Raw genomic sequence first — 25933 nt, 5'->3', positions numbered from 1 at the left:
GATAGGATTTGGGATTAAGATTGGGAGGGCGAAAATATGACAAGCCTTTGGCCTGCATCAAGGTGGGTCAAATGCTCCTAGCGGTTTGGCCAAAAGCCCAAAACTACTAGGTTGTCCCTTGATCGAGAATGTTGAATGAAGATCACCTATTTCAAAATCATGTTTCTAACCATATTTTATTTAATGAAATTTTGACATTTATGACAAAAATTTGAGTAGTGAGAAATAAAATTAAAATTATATATGAATTTATTATTTTGTATCAAAATTTCATTAAATAAAACATAGTTGAGTACAAGATTTTAGGACATGTGGTGGTGTATATGTAGCAAATATTTTTCTTAGAATGGACTTTAACCCAAAACATTCTTGTTATTTATTAGAGACCTTTTGTAAATAATCTTTTCAAAGGGACAATTTATAAACATTTTATTAAAAATGACATTTTAAATATATCTTTTAAAAGCAAAATCGATTAAGATGGTAAAGAATTACTTAGAAATATTTGAATTGTCATAAAGTTATTTTTATGAGAATCACTTATAAAATCATAATAGCTTTTGTTTGGTTTAACCTTTTAAATTCATAATGTCAAAATTGTGGATTATGAGTGGAAGTATAAAACTACTTACCCGGCTGTGAAGAATTGACGCCACACACATCCATAACTATCCAATTCATTAAAAAAAATCGTTTGATATTTTTATGTGCTTTTTGGTCATTTTCTATTTTCGTTTTTAGTAAAATTAAAAAAAAAGGTGAAAATAGGTTTATATTTTTGTTTTTATTTCATATTTCAGAAAATATGAGTAAAAAATTGGTAAATGTCATTTCCAACATTTTCAATAACAAGATAATGTCATTCTATTGAAAATTTTAACACTTTTGTTAGTGAATATTGAAAATTTTAACACTTTTGTTAGTGAATTTGTTCCATATATTTTGTTATTTTAATTTTTCCATGTTATTCCAAATCCTTTGATGTTTTAGACACTGTTATAAATATCGTTTCGTGTCGATCAGTTCAACCGGTAACCCAATGAATAAATCTCAGTACTGGTACAATATAACAATTATATTAGTCATGCAATCATACTGGTCAAATATCGACCAAAATTGGTCAAAATCAATCATTCGACCAATTTTCAATTGAAGCGTACTAGTTATACCGGCGAGTTACATTTAAAATTATATATTTTTAATGAAAATGACTTATTTTTACCAAAATGTTGATATGATATCAAACACATAACTAATACATTTTTATTCTTCTAGAACATAGTCTACTATCAAGTGATACATTTTTTATTTTAATAAATTGTATAAATAAAAGTTGTTATTGACTTCTTTATTGATTTTTTAACATTGATGTTAATATAAAATACATGTATATCTAACTTCATCGGTATGTGATTTAATCATTGAACCACTGTTGAACCATTATACCAGTACTTTGACCAATTCGATAACCATTACAATATTGATAGCATTGGTTTTGGAAACTCAATAGACATTTATATTTTACTTTCCAATTATATATCTTTATTTATGACTCCTCTTTTCACCACATGTTTCCTTTTTTCTTTATTAATCCAGTTTTATGTACATTAAATATGATTATTATAGTCTTAACCTATATGCATAACCTTAAACATCAAAAGATGTGTAATGAGGAGAGTATATTTTTCAATGTCTATTTCCACTAATCATAATGAATATGATAATATATGATGTTAGGATAAAAATTCACGCCCCTTGAAGTTATTACAACTTTACTTAAATAATAGATCACTTGCATTTTACTAATTTATTTTCTTTAATTTTTTCGGAGAGCACCTTCAACTACATGATACTCGTTATGACCTTGTACGTATTTTTGTGGTAGCTTTTTTATGGTAAAAAGCGGTTAAAACTGTAGCAACAGACCAAAACAAAACTAGAAACTACATACCTCTCCTATAGACAGTGAAAGCAACATCAAAGGTAAAAGGAAGAACACAAAAATCAGAAATAACATCAAAAAGCCTAAAGCGAAGGTTTAAAGAAAGGTCATGCTTTGCTAAAGCATCTGCCACAGAGTTACCCTCCTGGAAAATGTGCCGCCATACATACTGACCATCAGGAAGGAGAAGACTTCTAATATTGGAGAGCAGAGTAGAGACTGAGTGAGTCTGTGGACACCCCACTTCAAGGAAGCGAATAGCACAGGCCGAATCGGACTCAATAACCACTTTCGAAAATCCTCTACTACGAAGGATATCAAGGCCGAACAGAATACCGCATGAAGATTAGAACAATTACCCAAACCCTTTGTAAACGCGAAGATAAAGGACCCCATATGATCTCTCACAACTCCATCATAAGCAGCACGATTAGTAGCTAAAGAGAAAGCATCATCAACGTTGAGCTTAACCCAACCATTTTGGGGAGCGAACCACCGAACCACAATATGCCTACCGTGATTCCCCTCATTAGAAATATTATCACCATGCTTAAAAGCATTGACTACGCTGCTAGTAAAGGCCATCATTTAAGTAGCAACTGTCAGAGCACTAGAATGGGTATTTTGGAAAATAGCCATGTTCCTTCTCCTCCAAAGGGAATCACAGGAGACCGCAAAAAGTGTTGGCCATAGGCCAATCTCGGTCTCCCCACCAAAATTAGAGACTGCTAGATTGGAGATAAGCCACTAATGAATATTAAGGACCATAAAGGAAGCCCAGCTCAACACTGGATCAATCAACTTTCAAACCTCCATAACAAAAGGACAATCACGAAGCACATGGAGCATAGTCTCTAATTTATCTAAACAAATATGACAATAAGTAGTAGGAGCCATCTTCCTACGAAATCTGGCGTCATTTGTGAGTAGAGCATCATGAGCAATTCTTCAGAGGAGGAATTTAATTCTTTGAGGCCCCTGTCACTCCCACACAAGACAAAATGTTTTTCTTTTAGGGATGCTCACCTGATTAACAAGGAGGTCATAAGCAGAGGAAATAGTAAAGTCTCCATTATTAGTGAGACGCCAAGCCATTTTATATGGATTCTCGCTACACAGACTTTGCAAAGCAAGAATCCGATTGCACACATCCTAAGGGAGCATGCTGGTAAGAAGAGGGGCATTCTAGCTACCATTAGAAAGGAGGAAACTATCAACAATAGCATCCAGATTATGCAAAAAAAAATATAGCCCAAGGTTGATTATTAAAACAACCAACTATAGGAAGCCCATTATCAACCCAAAACCTAGTACTCTTTCCATCACCAAGTCTTCATGTAATGCCCTGCCGAAGGTGATTCCAGCTCTTACAAACCCCTTTCCAAACAATAGAGTCAGACGATTTGTAGTTGAACCTTGGAAGTAAATCCACACCACATTTATACTTACTTTTGATCACCTTAACCCAAAGTTCGTCCTTCTTAACACAAACATTCCAGGTTGCTTTCATCATAAAGGCTTTGTTTACAAGTTGTGTTTGTCTCATTCCCAGACCACCAGAGAGCTTAGGTTTACAAAGAGTATTCCAATTGAGACAATGAACCTTCTTAGAGCTGAGTGTGTCACCCTACAAAAAGATCGGCAGACTTGGTCAACCTTGTCACAAACAGTGATGAGAAAGGGGATAGTCTGCATGACAGAAGATGGAAGGGCTTGGAAAACAAACTTAGTCAGAGTGATTCTACCAGTAAAGGATAAGTTACTACTTTTCCAGGCACTAAGTCTCTGCTTAACCTTGTTTAACATATATTGATACGAGTTACATCTTCTCCGAGCTTGGTGGACAGGAACACCTAAGTACTTCCCAATGTCAGGAGACCTAGAAAACCCAAAAGCCCCAACAATTTCAGGCCTGACATTCTCGTGAATATTCTTAGAGAAAAAAATATGAGTGTTATGAATGATATGTTTAGTTCATCCATCCTTACATCAATATCCTCCCAATAAACTATTCGAAAATAATCGAGAGTACAGATCCCATAATAAGCCGATTTGAACGCACCAACTTATTCCTCGTAATGATATATGATCGATCTGTTCCAATGGAACTGTCCATTTCAGGACGGTGTCGTATCAAATACTTTATGGACATCCCTCACATCGATCCTGATTGCAAAAAGGGGTTGTCAGAGATTGTCTAGTTTGCGTTGTGAGAACTGTCCGATCCAACAAAATACCTCATCTAGGAATACAGGGGACTCGTCTCACCTAGACTCTCCCTCAAGGCTTTTGTTGACGCATCATCACTATCGCCGTCCCTCTCAACATCTCGGGGCTCATTCATCTCCCGTAACTTTCCTCTCCACTACTTCATTATTCATAATGAGTATGCACACTATTTGAGGTTAGCCAATTAAATCTTTTAATCATTATTTATTCTTACATGACCGATCCAGCCTAAGACATCTCCTAAAGGAATGCTTCTTGTGGGGCCCGATCTTACGTCATAACATAAAAGAGGAATAATATCCTCACCACTATGAACCATCGCTGAATCACCATGGATGGCCTAATGGCCAAGCCACTTACGGTCAGAAGATCTCGCTGCATGGTGAACATGACCTTTTGGGCCTCGCCCTTAACAACATAACAATCGATGACCTTGTCAAGAGGGCCCTAAGTAATCTCGTTACCACCAACAGCCTATACTACTGGTAGATAACGTTTACTTATGCTCTAGTGATAGGTATGTGTTTCATCTTTGGGACATCAGTCCTTTTAAAATACTTTATCTTGTATTACTCGTATTCTCATACTTTCTGTCATTTAGACGATTTTATAACATTGATAATCGATTATGCCAAAGGTTAATCGAATATTCCTAGTTACATAAGCTAAAACAATTATGACTTTTGATATCAATAATCGATTACCAGACCAGGTAATTGATTATGTCCATCGGACAGAGAGATTTTATAATATTAATAATCGATTATGTTACATATTAATCGATTATTCCTAGTTACAGTAGCTACAAGATTCTGATTTTCGATATCGATAATCGATTATGTAAAATGGTTAATCGATTACTCCTAGTTAAAGTAGTTACAAGATTTTGATTTTTGATATCGATAATCGATTATCAACCATGGTAATCGATTATGACTATCAGATGGAGGGTATTAGAATACGGAAAATCCAATATCTCAAGGGATAGTCGATCCTTCCTAACACCATTGTATCACGATGTATTCTCTCTCACCTTATAGTGTCGCGTGAGTGGTTCCCTTGGTGATAAGTGTGAAACGAGTATGCTGCCCAACTTTGGAAGCTTGGGAAATAAACACCAGCACAAATCAGTAGGTTGCAAGTTAAAATTCTTGCATGATAACCCTTAGATAAAGACATATTTTAAGCTATCATGGACTCAATCACTTTCATCCATCCGAATCAAGATTACATATTCTTGAACCATCCTTTATCATCGAAAGTCTTGTTTAAGAAAACAAAGGTTTTTAAAATAAGACTTTAATAAAGCTTGTAATTTAACTTTTTACACAAATTAATACTTTCATGAAGACTTTTAAGTCATATTGATCACTTTAAGGTAAATTACTTAACCAAAGTAAAAACTTTAAATCAAGATCTCTTAAGTTAAACTTACCACTTTAAAGTAAGCTAACTCAAGTGGGTTTAATACTTTTGAACAATAAAACTCTATGGGCATTTCAACACATTTCATTCTAAAGCAACCACAAGGGTTGATAGTATTGATCTCATTCATAAAAATAATATTTTAAAATCAAGATGTTTTATCTTAAACTTACCACTTTAAAGTAAGCTAACTAAAGTAGATTCAACAAAACTATATGGTCATCTCAATACATTTTATTCTAAAGCAACAACAATGGTTGATAGTGTTGATCATATAATCAAGAACAACATATCAAAAGTTAATATTTTAAATCAAGATCTCTGAAGTTAAACTTACCACTTTAAAGTAAGCTAACTTAAGTTGATTCAATAAAACTCTATGATCATCTCAACACATTTCATTCTAAAGAAACCACAAGTGTTGATAGTATTGATCACATAGTCAAGAACAACATATCAAAAATTAACATTTTAAATCAAGATCTCTGAAGTTAAACTTACCACTTTAAAGTAAGCTAACTTAAGTTGGTTCCATAAAACTCTATGGTCATCTCAATACATTTCAATCTAAAGAAACCATAAGGGTTGATAGTGTTGATCACATAATCAAGAGCAACATACTAAAAGATGATAACTATCTAATGATGTATGTGTGAGAGATTGAGAAAACAAGAAGAAAAATACTTTGAAATCTATTATAAGTGCTTAGAATGCAAAGTGAGAAAGTGATGAAAGAAATGTTCTTCCTCAAGGCCAAGGGGTTGCTTTTATAGAGGGGGAAATCAGATTTGGGCGGAGATCAAAGTGGTTCCCCAAAATCATGATCGTGTAAGGAGTTGATGAGTGATTTAGGAGATTATGTAAGTGATTGTACTTTTGCTTATTCAACAAGCAAGCTTGACTCATGAATGAGTGATGTTACTAATGTGATGAAACATCGTGATTAAAACCATGTCTGACTATTGTCGGTTAAAACCCGACCGAAGATTAAAAATCTCCCGATTAAGGGTTACATTTAGAACGTCGATACTTGGATTTCAGAGTGAAAAATATCTAGAAATGGGTCATGGACAAACTTGGTGTCTATTTTGACTCGAAATAATATTTCGATGCCAATGGCGCATTTGGAATTTGATTCCAAGTTATGAAACTCAAAAATCATATTTTGGCCGAATTTAGGGTGAATTTGGGTCCGAAAGAGGCCCAAACACTTTCTGTCTCAAAAAATTATGAACATTTACCATAAATTAGTAAATCACAATACAAGACTAAAACTCAACCGAGGTTTAGTCTAAATCAATACCGATTACTTTCTAAAATTAATCGTTTGTCAATTAAATAATTTATAAAACGCGCACAGAAAATCACGGTGTTATTTGTAAGAGTAATTGTCTTAATTAGTGAAGTTTATAGTGAATAATTTAAAAAAATAAAAATGATAATAATAACATGTTTTGAGAAAATTAAAAATTATTTGTTGAAAAAAGAAAACAAGAAATATAAAACATTTAGTGGAACTAAACACATCTTAATCTTTAAGAAAAGTTATTTCATGTGGTAACATATAACATAGATAATTATACATTTACATAATATTGTTTCATTTCATAGTAACTCATCAACAGCCATCATATTAAGAAAATATTCTTATTTAGTTATGTTAACACCCACATATAATACAAATTTGTTTTTAAATGTAAAATATTTGGATACTCACCAACACAGCTATCAAGAGGATATTTGATATTCCAACTACTAATGAAAAGAAGATATTCCAATGTGTGTTTACATCTTTAATTAATATGCAATGCATGTGATACATAATTTTACCCGAGCATATAATGTAAACAGTATAACAATTTTTTTTGTACAATGAAAAATATTTCTTTACTTTTAGATAACTAACTAATTCCATTTAGGATTGTCATATATTAAAATAGAACAAAATGTCCACTAATGCAATGAATTTTTTTTTTCATCCACTAAAATTATGATATGTTTAATTGATTTTTAAAAAAATATTTCTAAAACTAAACAAAATAGTACATATATCATTTTTTTACTAGCCGAAGGTAATGTTATTAAACTCAGACCGGTCAATGATTCGGTCAGAATACTGGGTCAATGAGTAACTAGTTTAATCAATAGGTCAATGGTTGGACCGATTAACTCGGTTTGCATTAAAAATTCTAAAAAATTCATAATATTACATAACAATATTTAATAATGGTATATTCAAAATTTATAAACATTATCATAAGAGGCTAGTTTAGGCTTAAACTGACCGAGTCAACCCGATTTGATAAAACCGGTGAAATGAGAAGCTCGGACTGATTAGATGTCTGGTTCACGGTTGAACCGGTCAGACCAGTCAGTTCGAACCAAATTTTATAACAATGACCGGAGGAGATAAGTTATCTCATGGTATATGATAAAATTCTTTATTCTCTTATTAAAATTGATTAACATGCTTAATCAAAATGTATTGTATCCCATTGTATCTATCTATTTTCTGATATAACTAATGTAGCTATAATAATCTACACATTATCAATTTCACTAGACAATGGGCATTGCAGCATTGAGTTGTATTGATCTGATAAAATCAGATTCTGGAAAGTTGAGAGGAGGTAGAGAAAAGGGACTTTGTGTTGAACTACCTTTTCTGATTTCTTGCATTGTAAGTAAAGCAGAAACTGTGTTTCTAAAAATCCCTTCTCCTGCTATAATAATAGCTTCTTTGGCTCTTATTTCAGCTTCTTCTTCAGCTGGGAACACTGTATCAATTATGCTTTCACATTCCTTCACAAGTTTTGAAATTATATCTGTTGTGAAAAAGGGTTGATCCAGAACTTTTTGAATGAATGGCAAGCGCAAAAGCCCCCCAGTTCTCTTGTCATATTTCTTCAAAATTTTAGCCAAACCTACAGAAACATTATATTTTCATTACATGGCAATGCAATAGTTTATCTAAGTTCACATTCTTCAACAACAAAAAATGCATATCCAACTAGGAGTTTTGTTATCAACATGGTGTCGGTCTGATGATCTAGTTGTATAAGGTCTGCTGGATAAGGTTAATAGTTCGATTAGTGTGAGCGACACTTGTTGGAATGACAATCACATATTCCGAAAGGTTTAGTTCCTTGCCCAAAAAAGATGAGAAATACCTTTGATATCAAAAAACTATGAGTTTTGTTAAAAAGTAAGTCTCACATTCTATCTCATTCTCCACTGCATAATTTAAATATTTGTTGAGTTACCTCTAATTTATTTTATGACACAACCTTAAGTTTTAAGCAAAGTTTTGAATTAAAGTCATAATCGTAATTATTAAAATTGTCAAATATTGAGTAAACATATGCTTAATTGTTCTCACAATCCAATTTTCAAAATTACCCCAACCTTAATATTATGATCATGGAACCAAATTTTTTTTATAAGTACTTCATTATTATTGTGGAACTTAATTCTCATGTAATAATAATTGGAAGAAAAAGTATACCTGTGTAATTAATATTACTATAGTGTACTAAGAGAACCATTTCACCATGGAAATCAACAATAGCTCTTCTAATTTTTGCCATCTCCTCATTATAATCCACTTCTGAAGGGTTATTGCTATTTGGTCCCCATAATTCAACTACTCTCTTGATCCTCTGTTGTAATTCCTGCATGCACCAAAATTGTTATTTACTTTCTTATTAAATTTCACAAATGCCAATCAATATCATTGATTTCTACCAAGGTTAATTAAATAATTTAAATATAGAAACTTTGGATATAGATCATACCAATTTGTTGCAGAACTATATCATTTTACATGATCTGTTCAGCATTTTTTTTATTTAATTATATTTTTTTTTTGAATTTCCAAGATATTAATTATATGAAGTTGCAATAAAAAGTTTCTAGTTTCATTCCTTTATAAATTTTGATATTAGTCAACAAGAACCTTAAGCTATATTTGAGAGTTTAAAGAAGATGAGATTAAATAAAAGAAGGATTTCTATTCGATTTATTACATGCCAATTTGGAAATAAGAATTACGGTTTTTTTGGGGGCATGATTAAATCCATTTCATTAAAAAAACTTTTAAATGATGAAACCTACATTTTTCTCCTTATTGGAATGTAATCAATAGTTAGTTAGTTTAGTTGAGAAGTTTCTATTTCTAGTTGGTAGTTAGTGTTAGTTAGACATATATAGAAACTTGTATAAATATGGTTGTTGCCTTGTTAATGAAGCAACTCATTCATTGAGAAACTCTTATCCTCTCTTCTCCTCACTCAATTCTTCTTCTGTCTTCATACTTCTTCTTCTGTTTTTCGTTAACATTTGGTATCAAGAGCTACAAAAGATCAAGCCATTTTTTCTGCTGCAATATGGCTCAAGCAACTGGAAATTTTGTCACCAATCTTCCAGTACTTGATGGAAAGAACTGGTCAAGATGGAGTATTCAGATGAAAGCAATTCTTGGCTATCAAGAAGTTGCAGATCTTGTAGAGGAAGGATTGCCAGAATTAGAAGAAGGAGCAACAGAAGCACAGAGAAATGCTTACAAACAGAACAAAAGGAGAGATTGTAAAGCAATCTGTCTCCTTCACCAAGCAGTGGACAATGCCCATTTTGAGTTGATTGCAGGGTCTGCAACAGCAAAGGAGGCTTGGGATGTGTTGGAAAAGCATTATGCAGGGGCTGCTCAGTTGAAGAAAATTCGGTTACAAACAATGAGGAGGCAGTATGAGCTTATGCAAATGGATGAGGGAGAGAAAATTGCAGACTTCTTCACAAGAATCATAACTCAAGTGAATGGAATGAAGTCGTGTGGTGAAAGAATGGAGGATGCTGCAATTGTTGAGAAAGTCCTGAGAACCGTGACTCCTAAGTTTGATCATGTTGTGGTGGCAATTGAAGAATCAGGGAGAATGGAAAGAATGAGAATTGAAGAACTACAAGGGTCTCTTGAAGCACATGAGCAGAGACTCAATGAAAGATTAGTGGACAGACCTTCTCACCAAGCCCTGCAAACTCAAACATCAACAAGGAGAGGTAATTTCAATGTAAAGAATTTCAACAAGAACTCAAGCAGGACTTGGGATTCAAAAGGTGGACCAAGAAAGGGAATTGATCAGCAAGATCAATTCAGTAGGAGGAGTGATGGAAAACAATCCAAGAACTGGAAGAGAAAGACTGATAAGAGGAGAATAAAGTGTTACAACTGTGATAAACTAGGACACTATGCCTCTGAATGCTATGCACCAAACAAAAACCAACATCAAGTTAGGCAAAATCCTGAAGCAAACCTTGCTAAGGAAGAATATGAAGACCCTGATGATGACCTGATGATGAAGCAGTTCAGTTAATGATGACAACAATCAACAAACTCAGAAATGATGTATGGTACCTAGATTCTGGATGTTCCAATCACATGACTGGACACAAGGATTGGCTAGTAAACTTTGATCCAACCAGAAGAAATAAGGTGAAGTTTGCTGACAACAGAGTTGTAGCAGCTGAAGGGACAGGGGACATTCCACTAAGGATGCAAGATGGGAGGAGAGCATTCATCACTGATGTCCTATTTGTTCCAAACATGAAGACTAATCTCATTAGCATTGGTCAGCTGCATGAGAAAGGGCTCAATATGGAGTTAAACAATGGCTTTCTAGAAATATATGACAACAAGAAAAGAAGTGTATTGAAGGCACCCCTGTCCAGCAACAGGACATTTCAGGTGAAGCTAGATGCAGTAAAGACTCAATGCCTGAATGCTGAAACCAACACTGATGAATCCTGGCTTTGGCACTTGAGGTATGGTCACCTAAATTTCAGAGATCTAAGAATGCTAAACCAGAGAAACTTGGTCACTGGTTTACCTGAAATAAAATCACAATTGCCAATATGTGATAGTTGTATGATAAGTAAACAAACAAGGAATCCCTTCAACAAGAATACTCAATCCAAGGCCACTAGTTTACTGCATATTGTTTATTCTGATGTGTGTGGACCTTTTGAAGTGAATTCACTAGGTGGAAATAGATACTTTGTATCTTTCATTGATGACTATAGCAGAAAAATGTGGGTCTATCTCATCAAGGCCAAGAGTGAAGTGTTTGAGTATTTGAAGAAGTTCAAGGCAGAAGCTGAAAGACAATCAGGAAACCAACTGAAAATATTCAGAACTGATGGAGGAGGGGAATTCACATCAAGAGAGCTTGAGAAATTCTGTGTTGATCAAGGCATAATACATGAGGTGACAGCTCCCTATACACCACAACACAATGGCATAGCTGAAAGGAGAAATAGAACAGTTATGAACATGGTAAGGTGTATGCTAAGGTGCAAAGGCTTGCCACACAACCTATGGGGAGAAGCAGTCACAACAGCCACCTATGTCTTGAATAGATGTCCCACTCAAAGTCTACAGGATCAAGTCCCTGAAGAAGTTTGGACTGGAAGAAGGCCATCAGTAAAGCATTTGAGAGTGTTTGGGTCATTATGCTTCAAGCACATTCCAGATCAAATAAGGAAGAAACTTGATGACAAAAGTGAGCTAATGATCTTTGTTGGTTATCACTCAACAGGATCATACAAGTTACTAAATCCTGTGACAAACCAAGTAGTCTTCAGCAGGGATGTGCATATTGATGAAATGAGCACATGGAATGATCTTCACAAAAGGATTGAGAAAAGCTCAACCATGCCTTTGATTCATGTACCAGAAGATCACAATGAGTATGAAGCCACAAATGAGAACAACACACCCTCAAGAACAGATGCTGCAAGATGTGTATCAAGGCCTGCAAGGGTAAGACAACTACCTAGGAGGCTTAATGAATATGAGGTATTCCCTGATGATGCAATTACAGATGAGGGTGATCTAATTCATCTTGCACTATTGGGAGAGACTGAACCAATCAATTTTCAAGATGCTATGAAGGAGAATGTATGGCTCAGTGCTATGGAAGAAGAACTTGAGGCAATTGAGAAGAATAACACTTGGACAAAAGCCAACCTACCTGCAGGAAAAGTTCCTATACCAGTAAAGTGGGTGTACAAGGTTAAACTCAGGCCAGATGGAAGTGTCTCAAAGCACAAGGCAAGATTGGTTGCTAAAGGGTTCTTGCAGAAGGAAGGGTATGACTACACTGATGTCTTTGCACCAGTGGCAAGGTTTGAAACTGTAAGGTTGATTGTAGCATTGGCAAGCTGGTTTGGGTGGAAGCTATGGCAACTAGATGTCAAGAGTGCTTTCCTCAATGGGCCTCTTGAGGAAGAAGTGTACATAACTCAACCTCCAGGTTTTGATATAGCTCACAAGGGAACAAATGTCTTGAAATTGAATAAAGCTCTTTATGGACTTAAGCAAGCTCCAAGAGCCTGGAACAAGAGAATAGACTCTTTTCTAAGGTCTATTGGCTTCACCAAATGCAAGAAAGAACATGGAGTGTATGTGAACTCATCAAGCAAAGGAGAAACAACTCTGCTCTGCCTATATGTTGATGATCTAGTCATTACTGGTAGCTGTGAATCTGAGGTTCTTAGTATCAAAAGCAAACTGAAGTCAGAATTCGAGATGACTGATTTAGGTGAATTGGCCTACTTCTTGGGAATAGAATTCTTGAAGACTCACAAAGGGGTAATGATGCACCAAAGGAAGTATGTCAAAGATGTCTTAAGCAGATTCCAAATGGCTGATTGCAAACCAGTAGCTGTGCCAGTTGAAGGAAAAGCTAGCTTAATTGACAAAGAATCAGACAAACCAGCAGATCCTACACTTTTCAGGCAAATGGTAGGTTGCCTTCGATTCATTTGCCACACTAGACCAGAGATAAGCTATGCTGCTGGAGTAATAAGTAGGCACATGGCTAATCCTAAGCAATCTCACCTAATTGCAGCTAAAAGAATAATGAGATACTTGAGAGGAACTATGAATTATGGAATTCTGTTCTCAAATCAGGTAGAGGTGAATGGATCTTGTTTTGTTGGCTACTCAGATTCAGATTGGTGTGGAGACAAGGAGGATAGAAAAAGTACTTCTGGTTATGTGTTCTCTATATTTGGTGCCCCTGTGTCATGGAGCTCCAAGAAGCAAGATGTGGTTGCTCTTTCCACATGTGAAGCTGAGTATATAGCAGCTTGTAGTGCAGCTTGCCAAGGTCTATGGTTGACATCCTTGATAGCAGAATTGCAGTGTGGAGAGCTTGGTAGTTTTGAGCTAATGGTGGACAACAAATCAGCAATTAACTTAGCCAAGAATCCAGTGAGTCATGGAAGGTGCAAACACATTGAAACAAGGTTCCATTTCTTAAGAGATCAAGTAGATAAGGAGAAGGTGAAGTTGGTTCACTGTCCAACAGAAGATCAGGTTGCAGATGTGCTAACCAAAGGCTTGAAAACAGAAAGATTTCAAAAACTAAGAGACATGTTGAAAGTTCTCTGTTTTGACTAAAAACAGGAAGGTGTTTGCTTGAGTATGATCTTGTAAATGGCTAACTCTTGATTAAGGAAGGGTATTGGAATGTAATCAATAGTTAGTTAGTTTAGTTGAGAAGTTTCTATTTCTAGTTGGTAGTTAGTGTTAGTTAGACATATATAGAAACTTGTATAAATATGGTTGTTGCCTTGTTAATGAAGCAACTCATTCATTGAGAAACTCTTATCCTCTCTTCTCCTCACTCAATTCTTCTTCTGTCTTCATACTTCTTCTTCTGTTTTTCGTTAACATTTCTTCCATCAAATTTCCTTTTATTCTTTACATGGCAAAATAACCTGGTATGTGGTTACCCAAGAAAATACCCACAATAGATACTCACAAAAATGGCTTATGAGTTAGAACAAGTATTATGAAACCCTACGAGTATTCGTGTAATTATAAATTTATTTTTTAATTAAATGCTTTATATATTACACTTTATTACTATTATTTTAAGATTATTTTTTGTCTAATTTATTATTATTTCATAATAAATTTTAATAATTGGACTACAAAATTATCATATATATATATATATATATATATATATATATCATATTTTCAAGTAACAATTATTTTTATATATTTATTATTATAAAATATATAAATATATGATTAAAATTAAAAATACGTTGGATACCCGCTAATACACAAATACTCATATAGATATTCACAAATAGTGCGAATATGAGTACGGGTAAGCATTACTTTTTTTCATCCGTCCATATTGTCATACTTAGAGCATACAAACATATCGTCAAATATTCTGACTAACATATACTTCATTTGCCCAACTATTTTGATAAAGAAAATATATATTTTTTGGTCCTAAATCAAAATGAAAGTAATAATTAAAAGTAATTTTTTTTAGGGATAGAGAATATTTGATTATATTTAAAGTTAACAAACATAATAAGAAATAAATAATAATAATAATGTGATTAATTTGATATAGTTTGACATAATTATTTTCTTTCATCTGCTGACAGAAGAATATAATTAAAAGTGATTAAAATATGCTGAGAATCTAAATCCACTATCACTTAAAGCATAATTATCAAATACGGTACTAATTGGTTTAGGAAAACAAGTAAACTAAACTTGCATGCATGGAAGATAAGATAATTATATCCAACTTAATCAAAATTGAAAAAACTGATCATAATCATTCAAACTGTATCGTAACAGTCCAAATCAGTTGGATGTAGAAAAAAAATCATAATTTTTTAAAACAATACATTAATTTAAATATATTCCAAATAATTTTTTTTGTAACCTCTCTTGTTAATAACTATTATAAACTTCCACATATTACTTTCATTTCTTTCCATTTTTTATATTAATATGTATTCACTCTTTATTGAATTTATATATTGCATTTCTTATAATTGTTTTTTCTTAAACAGTATAACCTAACAATGATATATTTTATATAAGAAGAAATAAGAATATGGGTCAATCGGCACAAAGTGATGCACTTCATATTATATTTTTTATATTTATTTTAATAGTCAAATTAAGGTGAGAGTGTAGTTAATATATTAAAAGTGAATATATATGATTATATGATTTTGTTGTAGAATTTAAAAATTGTTAACAGAAAAATAATAAAATTATACCATGTAGTAGTTAAACCATGTTTTCCCTTTATATAGTATATATAATATATAGAATATAGATATAGATAGATAGTATAGATATATAAAACTTAATGGATATATAATTTAATTAATAAATTAGAGGTTTGATAAGATTGAGTTAAAGTATAAAATATTTAGTTTCATGATCAAGCATAATTTTTCTACCGCTTATTCTCTCGTAAGAATATCCTAAGAAAAAGTACATATGTAACTAGAAACATAAAGATCAGAAAAGGATATAATTCTAAATTCAAGAGAATATTCCATGGCACATACGAAGCAATTGTGATGAAGAATTAATTCCTCTTTAATAAAAAGTACACCCAATGATTATGAAACACGTGCCACTCTCATTAAAAAATCAATAAATATTTTGCGTCTCAACATTGGTCCATAACATAAACATACTTGCAGTATCTACCAGCAAAGTTGAAAAGCAAGGTATGTAATTTTTATATAAATAAATACTAAAAAATGTTAATATAATTAAATTTTAATTCCAAATTATCCTACTTAATTATAACTTTATTTTCACAAGCAAATATTAATAAATTTTATTTTCACAAATGTTAATATAATTAACTTTATTTTGACAAGTAAGGACCAATATGTAATTTATCCATCAATAGACAGTGGCCTAGCTCAATCTTTGACTTCTCTGAAAGTTTTGATTTTGACTATGTACTACTAATCTCTAAAATCAATTTACTTTTAATAAAATTCTTTCCACCAAGAGTACTTTTTTAAAAAAACTAATGCAAACTAATGCCTTTGGCATCCTCATAAAATAATAGATAGAAAGTTTGTAGTGAAAATTTGAGTGATTAATATATTAAAATTTTGAATGTAACTTAGGATTAAAATTAGACTCTTTTAAAGTATAATCTAAAATCAATTTTTTAGAAAGAAAATAGAAACTAATGGTGTAAGACCTCATTAAATAATTAAATTCTAAAATGATCAAATATCAAAGGTTCAAGCAATCCTGTTTAGGAATGGTAGCTACACATCGAGAAGTATATCTGGTATTACCAAACAAAGGAAAGAAAACACAAGTAAAGAAGTGTATTAGTGACATTACCTCATGTCTGATAATGAAATCCTCTTCTTTTTCCATGAAGAATCCATTGAACTTATCAATCTCATTGTTCAACAAATACACAAACTCAGCTTCTACCTTGTAATACTCCAATGACCCATTCATAAACATGGGTGAAGCCGATATCAACTTCACTAGCTTCTTCATTTCCTTGTAACATAAGTAATTGTCCCTCCATTCTGGCAAAGATTCCTCAATTTGTTTCTTCAATCTCTTCCCAAATTTCATCCTCTCTCTTTAAAAATGACAAAATTTAAGGAAGAGAGATATATTTAAGGATTATTATGGGAATTGGGTTATGGGGTGATTTATATGTCTAAGTTTATTGGAATATCATAGAGCATATGCTTAGGGTGGTGGAGTGCAGTTGGCAGTTATAAAATGAGTCGTTGAAGGAACTTAGAATTCTTGGAAGCATATTCGATTACTATAGCATTATTATTACATGGTCATAGTTTAGGACTTTGGATTTTGAAAAATAAACGTGCCCCTATTTCCTTGGTGGCAACAATATAATGTGATTGAGTTTAATAAATAATAAGAGGAGTAATTGGAAGTTAGGTATGTGATGTGGGCCCCTCTAATTTCTATCAAATTTGCCCTCTCCAGAAAAGTGCAGAAAACTCCCATAAACTTTACGCCTTTTATAAGTAATCACTATAAACTATTTTTTTTATAATTATCTCTTAAACTTTATCAATTGTTAACAAAAAGTCACTACAATTAAACTCATAATAATAACAATACAACAATATAAGTTAGTCAACATTTATATTTGAAGAAAACCTTCACCAAAATATGAAATTGATTAAGAATAAGTAAACTTTAAAGTTAATTCTCATCAATGCAATAATATATATACAAAAAAAAAATGAAATAATGATGATATCACATTCAAGATTAAAAAATGCATAAGACATGATTTTTCATTACTATTAATTTAATATTATCTTTATGCAACAATCAAGTTCACTAATAGTTAAAAGATTAATGACTAATTAAAAAAGAAAAATAATTTATAATGTCTACTTACAAAAGATATAAAATTTAGGGTGTTTTTATATATTTTCCCTTTTTTTACTCTCTCTATTTCTTAACTCTAATTAATCCAAATTGAGTTGATATAACTCATTTATAAAGGTAAAGTTCTTACAACAGTTAACATTTTTAAAATATTTTACATCCTTTAAAAAAATAATTTATCATCCTTATCATTATATATTTTAAATTAAATTATATATATGGTTGGAAACGAGTCGAACCGAGTCAAACCAAAATTCAGCTCGATAAAGATTAGTTCAGCTCAAAATTCGACTCGAGTTCGATACAAGTTACTTTTCTAGCTCGAATTCGGCTCGGTTAAAGTTTGTGAACTGTTTGGTTCAGTTCGAATTGGTTCATTTAGACAACTTAAATAAATAAATAATTTTTTGAAAAATACTGCAAAAGATTTATATATATAAATATAACATTGTTTAAATATATATTAGCAATAAATATAAAAAATAATTCATGAATCATAATAAACATAAAAATTAGTTTATATATATATTGAGCCAACTGATAAACCTAACGAGTCAAACCGTATCCAACTTAAGTTCGGCTCGTATATTTAACGAGCTCAATTTTTAGCTCAAGTTCAGCTCATTTGGTTCATGAACCAAGTTTATCGAACTAAATAATGAATCAAGTTTCGAGCGAACAACGAGTTGGTTCGGTTCATTGCCAACCCTAATTATATATATAAATAAAATTTAAAGTAGTTAATTTTCTTGATTTTTTAAATATTATATGATTTTAATCTAAATATCAACATAAATTGGGCAAATAGAGAAAAAAAATAAAAGATGCTATATAGAAAAGGTAAATATTCTTATCTTCTATAATATGTCTTATATATTATAATAAAGACTAGATGGAGTATGTTTAAAAATTTTAAATATCATATAAAACATAAAATTGAGTGAGACTTACACGTCACAAGAATTTTTAGACTTGTATTTCCACAAAATTTAAATATAAAATGTGTTAAATGGATCTAAGCTTCTTGTTACTGACCAACAAGTGTTGGTATATTCTTTAATTTTTGCACAAAAATGATAAATTTTCAGACTCTTATTTTCTTATCTTATGTTTCATCTCATGTTATAAGAAAGAGAGATGTAAAATGAAATTTCTGATGAATATACATAAAGTTGGAAATGTTTGAAATATTTTATTATATGAGGTCCTATATTGCTTAGTATTAGAATAGAGTATAATATCAATGTTATATATTAAACTCAAGTCCATTGCTGTAATACGCACTATATATAAGCATCAAATAGAAACACACATGAGTAGTTGGGCTCATGGATGTGCTAGGGTTTGTAATTCTTATTCTCTAATAATATCTTGGTAGCCGCTCAACGCTCCCGGGGACGTAGGCACAATTTGCCGAACCCCATTACCAAATTCTCTTGTTTCTTCTCTCCTATTTATTCTATGCACTTTATTTGATTGCTTGTGGCTAACGCTGCGCAACGTTCGCTTCCGCTATACCAACAATTGGTATTAGAGCCAATTGGTAGATGACTCTTAACCTTGGCGCCAGATAATGGCTAAAGAGGATGAAGGCATGATGGCTAGACAAGGTGCGTCAAAGGTACTGCACAAAGATAAAGTAGATGAGTTGAATGAGAAGAAAACATGACGAAACTGTGGTGAAGGCGATATATGTTGATCGAGAATCCTAAAATTTCATGTTTTGGATTAGGATAAAGGTGGAGATAAGGACTCATGTGCTGAGTTTGGCCCTGAGACATGTGCTAACAATACCTTCTAGATGTTGAGGGAATAATCTCATTTGAGATGAGAAATGGAATATCCTAATGGCCTGTCTAGGACGTCATAGTGAAGGATATTAATTGTTAGCATATCCACAAAAGCACAGGGGCGATGGCTAACTTTGATGTAGGGTGTAACACGCGCATTGACTTTGATGCAAGGCGTAACACAAACATTGGTAGAGATGTAGGGTGTAACATGAGTATTGGCTTGGATGTGGCACATGCATTGGTTACCATTGATGCAAGGTGTGTGTTGTGCTACATTCCTTATGGTGGTGTATGATAGTTCTTTTGAACTAGGATTGTTGGAGTAGACAATGATGGTAACGGTTGAGACTTTCAAAGGAATCTCCAAGGTTTAGTTTGACTGAGTATTGAAGATGATGATTGTTGGTGAACTTTTATGTAGATGTTCCATATATTGAAAGACTTCCCAGCAATAGGTGGCTAGGTGGCATGTTCCATTTGATGGCGGTACGAGAAGCTGCACTATAAGTTTGGAGAGCTAGGATCTTGGTAACATCGTCAAGGATATTCATAAGGTTTATGTTGTAGGGGAGCAGACTCTTATGTGAAGGAGTTGTTAAAGAGAATTAGGCATTAAGCAAGGTGAAGTCATATATTCGCTAAGGTGGAAATTCTTGTGTAGATTTACTAATGAGCAAGATATTCGTCTATTTCAATCAAGGTGGAGATAGTTGGGAATGTTTGAAATATGTTATTATATGAAGTCCCACATTGCTTAGTATTAGAATAGAGTAGAGTACCAATGTTATATCTTAAACTCAAGTCTCTTGTTGCAATGTGCACCACATATAAGCACCAAATAGAAACACATCATGCACACTTAGGCCCAAGGGTGTGCTAGGGTTTGTAATTCTTATTCTCTAGTAATATCTTGGTAGTCGCTGTGCTCTCAGAGACGTAGACACAATTGGCTGAACCTCGTTACCAAATTCTTTTGTTTTTTCTCTTCTATTTATTTTATGCCTTTATTTGATTGTTTGTGGCCAACGTTGCGCAACGATCACTTCCGATGCACCAACACATAAAAAATATATTTTTTGTTTCACTTATTTATTAAAAATTACATTATTGTATGAAATGATACTATATAACTTTGGACTAAAAATAAGATTTTGGATAAGTGATGGAGAAAGAAGAAGAGAAAACGTTGTATGAAAAGATTATTTATATTATCGCTACATCATCTACCATTTATTTTTAGTTATGATTGTCTCTTAAATAAAAATAATAAAAATAAATGGTGCATAATACATTGATTATGTATAAATCTTTTCATCGTAGATATTACATTAAAGAAGATATTGACTTGTCCAGAATAAAAAAAATTAAGCTGGGGTCATCTGCGATGTAGAGAAAAGAGGATAATGCATAGGAATCTAGTTAGAATCGACCATGGGAGGAACCAAGTAAGGAATGTGTGGATTTTTAGCTACAAAGGGCCAATGTGCTAACATTGTGGGTCTACGTTTATCTCCACTAGTAACAAAAATATTAATAGTGTAATATCTATGTATTATCAGTATAAAGATTTATACAAGTTAATATATTATCTACCATTCATTTGTATTACTTTTTGAAGAGTTAATGATGATTAAATATGAATGGCGGATGATACAATAATGATACATAAAACTCTTACACTATGAGTAATACATTTTTTTCGCACTATCAATACATACATTTTTCTCACAATGTAGGGTCGAGTACAAGACTAAATAATTGCATAATGTAGAAGGCATATTGGATAATGAAGTTTCTTAACATTGATAATAATTTAGCTGGAGAAAATAAGATAACTCTGATGCACCAACTGGAAGAATTTAGGCTACAAGCATGTAATTCATTTAAGTTATATAAAGAGAAATAAAGAAATATCATGATAACAAGTTCATTAAGAGAGACTTTTCTATAGGCCAACATGTTCTATTGTTCAACTCTTGGTTAAGGTTATTCCTAGGAAATCTTAAGTCTAAGTGGTCGGGTCCATTCGTGATCAAGGAGATCATGCTCCATGATGTTATTAAACTTACTAACCTCACCATACAAAAATAATGGGTAGTGAACGAGCAGCGCACCAAGTCATATTTGAGTGATGAAACTCAAAAGCTTGTCAATATTAATCATTTGAGTGAGTCGTAATTCATCACACATCAAAATATTAGCGTTAAATAAGCGTTTGTTAAGAGGCAACCCAATGTCATTACTATTTTTTTTCTCATTTCATTTGTACCTTTGATGTTTGCTTCTGCTGCAGATTGGAACTCAGTTGGTGGAAAATTTACTACTGAGGTTAGTCTAAACTTCATAGAGGGGGTGGAACATTGAGCTTAGTTGGAACAAACTCTAATTCTGTGATATTTTCTAGTTTTTACCTTTTTATTTATGCATTATGCGTCTATTGAGAATGTTTGACGATTGTGATTATTTTGACCTGTCTAAAATTCTAAGTTATCTGTAATGTCTTGATTTTAATTTGATTGAATGTCTAACTCACACGAAAGGATGTGATTTCTTAGTGAACAATTGATTTTTAGAAATTGTGTGGTTGCACTCATAATTGATATTGTCATGCTTAACTACTATGATCTTGTAGACCTTAGCAAATGTAATTTGAAGTTGTCTAAAATCAGGATGAATGCATGATATACTGAGTGGTGTGAGTTTTGAGCTAATACACTATGAATTGCATATTTGTGATTAGATGTCACTGACTTGCACTATTAGTTTTGCATGAGTCTCTAACTGTCATGATAGTAGAAAACAAGGAAATGATCAAGACACTTGTTTCTTGAAAATTATCCACTTGGACAAAAAGCTTACCAAAATTGAAGTATTCCTTGATATCCCCTTTAAGCCTTATATGTTTTATGAATATAACCCTTGAGCCATAAATGATAATAACGATCATCTCCTAATTCTAGTAGGATAACAAAGTTTGTTATATATTGTTATATGTTATGGTCATATACAAGTTGTGGAGAAGGAATAATGTATATGAGAAGAAGTGAGAAGAAATTGTGTGATATAAGAATATGTTGTAAATCATCATATCATCTCATGTATGAAATACTAAAACCTTATAAAAAAGGAGAATAAAAAAAGATGAATGATGGTGTACTATAAAAGTAAATGGGTATAAAATTGGGTTGTAGTATAAGAAGAGTTGAATTTGATAGACTTAGGTGAAATTAGAATTAGTGAGTGTGTTGAATTGCTCTCTTAGCCTACTAGGGTCTTTGTTATCCGAAAAGACCATGTTTTTTGAAACCCAACCACATTAAAACCATAACAAAGATCTCAATGATTCATATTTCATAATATTCTTGATGATTATGAGATAATACAAGAATTGGCTCTGTTGTTTATTCAATAGATACTAATGAGAGACATACACTACATTAGAGAGTGAGACAAACACTTTGAGAAAAATGCACTTCCTGATTGAATGACATGATTTGTTTGTTGATGAGGTACTATATTGATTATACAACTAAGGATGATATGTGTAGCTTATGGAAACTATCTATTGCCTTAAGTCTTGAGTTCATTTTTAATTATCAAATCATGTTGAGAAAATTATCTAGTTGTTGAAAACCCAAACATGTTTTTGAAAAAATCTAGCTTGGACTTTTGTTTGAGGACAAATGAAGTTCTAAGTTGGGAAGAGTTTTTAAGTACCAAATTATCATAATTAAACTACCAAATTTATGATACTTTCACTCATAACTTAGTCCAATTTTCAGAAAATTGATCCTAAAACTTAACATATGAAGAGAATGATCAGATATTACTTTTGTAATGTTTGTGTAGGACAAAACTAGAGGAATAGTTGCAAAAATTCAAGTTTCCGGATAATAACAACTCAAGCTTAATGTAGAATTCACACCCAATTAACGAGACAAACCTAGAAAGTCACGTGAAGTGCAACCCTTGCATTGGGCAGAAATAGGAGCCTACAAAATCATGCCCAACATAATTCCTACATTGGGCGAAATATAGGGGGAAATTTGGTTTAGATACAGTTTTAAATTCACCCAGCGAAATTCCCGAGCGAGCGAAATTCCCGAGCGAGCGAAATTGCGCAACTTGGCTAGCTGAAATATCGAGGCTCAACCAAACAAAATGTTACGTCCAACGAATTCCTTAAGTTGGGCTAAAATGTCATGATTCATTCTCTTTAAAAGAGGATAAATTTGGACACTTGAGACACACATTCGAGTTTATCACTTTCTACTCGAATTTGTTTTAAGTCTTAGGCTAGTTTAGCTCCATTTAAGGTGTAGAAGCAAGGAGGAATGACTAGAGGAGCTAATCCATACTCATTGGAATGGTAATTCCTTCTCTTATAAGTGGATTTTTATCTTTTGTCTTTTGTTTAGTTACCTTGATTATGAGTAGCTAAATTATTCTTTGTTGGGATTGAATGTAATATGAGCTTGATGTGTAGACTTTAATTCTTATAAGTTGATTGTGCTTAATGCTTACTTTAAAGATTGACAACCTTTTTGTATGAAATTGTGATTGAAAATGTATACAAAGATCCTCATTAAAATTCTGATTATTTCAACTTATCACATTGATATAATTGCTAGACATATATTAGTATCAATTATTCACATTATGCATGTTGTTGTTTTAATTACTAGACATATATTTAATTCAATGATCAATAACTCCGAATTTTGTTAACATAGTTGCTAGATATAGAGGTGTGTTAAGGGTTCATAGACCTTCATCTTGTTAGTGTTGTTACTAGACATATTAATAAGCTACTAATATGACCAAAACATTGACAATTAGTATATTTGAGGTGTTGCATTAAAACTCAATTTGACAAACATAGTTGCTAGACATGTGTGTTTTGTGAATCATAGTTCTTCATCTTATGAGTAGAGTTTCTAGACATAGAAAATTATTTCATGAGCTACTAAATTGATTAATGCATGAGCTTTTGGTACCATTGAGGTCCCCTTGTTATGAAAGAATCATAACTAGATAAAAATGTTGTTGAATCAAGTGTATATTGATAGTAAATAGTAAGTTCAATCCCAACATCTTTATTCCAAGTAGTTAATCGATAAGTGTTATAATTAAACAACCAACCAAAACCCATTTTGAAATCAACTTAGAATAATACTTTTTGGTTGAAAGACATCAAGCAAGTCCTTGTAAATTCGAGAATCTTTTATACTTGTTTGTGGCAACTTGGTTTGGTAATCCAATTAACCAATTTTCCAGTTAGCAATAAGCTATTATAACTTCTGAAGAGAATAATCTCTTGATAAGTTATGGTTTGGAACACCACATGTAAAGGTCTTTGATATGTTCTCGGTTCACCTAGGAACTCACGAGATTCACTCTCATTGTAAGGTCTAAGCAAAGCTCTAAACTATGTAATTCATGGTCTATAGATTCAGAAATATGGAGTGTGTCGCGCCCCGATTTTCGGCTACGCGACGTCTCGAGTCGCCACTACATTTTTTACTGTCAAAAATGTAGAAAAATCTTTTTTAGCCCGATTACCTTGGGCTTTTTTTTTTTGGATTTTTGATATCCAGGTTCGGAAGGTGGTTACAGGGTAGGGAAGGTATTAGCACCCTACCCGCCCGCCTTAAGCGGTACCCTATACTAAACTACATGGATTACTATATTTTTTATTTGTTGTTATTATTATTTTGATTCAATTGTGTGATTAATTAATTAATTTTTATGAAGAAAAAAATTGTTTTTATTATTGTGCCTGACAAGAATGACCCAGGTCCTACGTATCCCTATTAAGGGAATCAAGGCTTACGTAGTTCTTTAAGTAGAAAAAGGTTTGTTGGTTGGATTGATTTTAGAAAATATAAGTGTTAGATCTCGACTAACAATCCTATTAATACAAGTGAAGTACAGCCCATACGTCCGATACCGCATTTTGTACTAAGGGTTAGTTAAGATCTTAACATGTTTATGGACAAAAGATTTTTGAGTCGTTAATGAATTAGTTATGGTGATTATTAAATTGATGAAGTGCAGCCCATATGTCCGACACCGCATCATATCTTAAAATTAGAGTGATTGTCGTCTTAGAATTTATAATGACTTTATCATAAAAAAAATGTAGTAGTTATTTTAAGAACATTGATTAAAATTCAAAAAAAAGTATAAAATACTAGTAGAATGTGATTTATTCTAAACTTTTTAAAAACCTACACATTGTATTTTGTGTTTGGGCTCCCTCTAACATTGCATATATTAAAATTTGGATACTCATTAACATGA

The 25933-nt window shown here is 32.5% G+C and overlaps 2 protein-coding genes across 2 annotated transcripts; both read right to left on the bottom strand.

The window, feature by feature from the left end:
- On the bottom strand, nt 1944-2527 carry LOC109361820. The gene is made up of 2 exons (XM_019607357.1): nt 2279-2527; nt 1944-2171 (listed from the first exon to the last, which is right to left on the bottom strand). Exons 1-2 carry the CDS (start codon nt 2525-2527, stop codon nt 1944-1946), a joined length of 477 nt encoding a protein of 158 aa, XP_019462902.1.
- On the bottom strand, nt 8066-17090 carry LOC109361748 (SPX domain-containing protein 3-like). Its single transcript, XM_019607289.1, has 3 exons — nt 16797-17090; nt 9102-9267; nt 8066-8520 (listed from the first exon to the last, which is right to left on the bottom strand). The coding sequence occupies exons 1-3, from the start codon at nt 17040-17042 to the stop codon at nt 8156-8158; spliced, it is 777 nt and encodes a 258-aa protein (XP_019462834.1). The 5' UTR covers nt 17043-17090; the 3' UTR covers nt 8066-8155.

Source organism: Lupinus angustifolius, chromosome LG12, assembly GCF_001865875.1.
Source record: "Lupinus angustifolius cultivar Tanjil chromosome LG12, LupAngTanjil_v1.0, whole genome shotgun sequence".
NCBI classification, from domain to species: Eukaryota; Viridiplantae; Streptophyta; class Magnoliopsida; order Fabales; family Fabaceae; genus Lupinus; species Lupinus angustifolius.
Note: the sequence above shows the minus strand (reverse complement) of the source record. Positions and strands in the feature narration are given on the sequence as shown.

What these genes read in the sequence shown, in the direction of transcription:
- LOC109361820 (XM_019607357.1), bottom strand. Translation starts at nt 2,527, where the DNA reads ATGGCCTTTACTAGCAGCGTAGTCAATGCTTTTAAGCATGGTGATAAT. An exon ending in ATTGTTCTAATCTTCATGCG is followed by an intron (nt 2,172 to 2,278) that starts GTATTCTGTTCG and finishes GGGTGTCCACAG; the next exon opens with ACTCACTCAGTCTCTACTCT.
- LOC109361748 (XM_019607289.1), bottom strand. Translation starts at nt 17,042, where the DNA reads ATGAAATTTGGGAAGAGATTGAAGAAACAAATTGAGGAATCTTTGCCA. An exon ending in ATTTCATTATCAGACATGAG is followed by an intron (nt 9,268 to 16,796) that starts GTAATGTCACTA and finishes TGGTGCATGCAG; the next exon opens with GAATTACAACAGAGGATCAA. An exon ending in TAGTAATATTAATTACACAG is followed by an intron (nt 8,521 to 9,101) that starts GTATACTTTTTC and finishes ATGTTTCTGTAG; the next exon opens with GTTTGGCTAAAATTTTGAAG.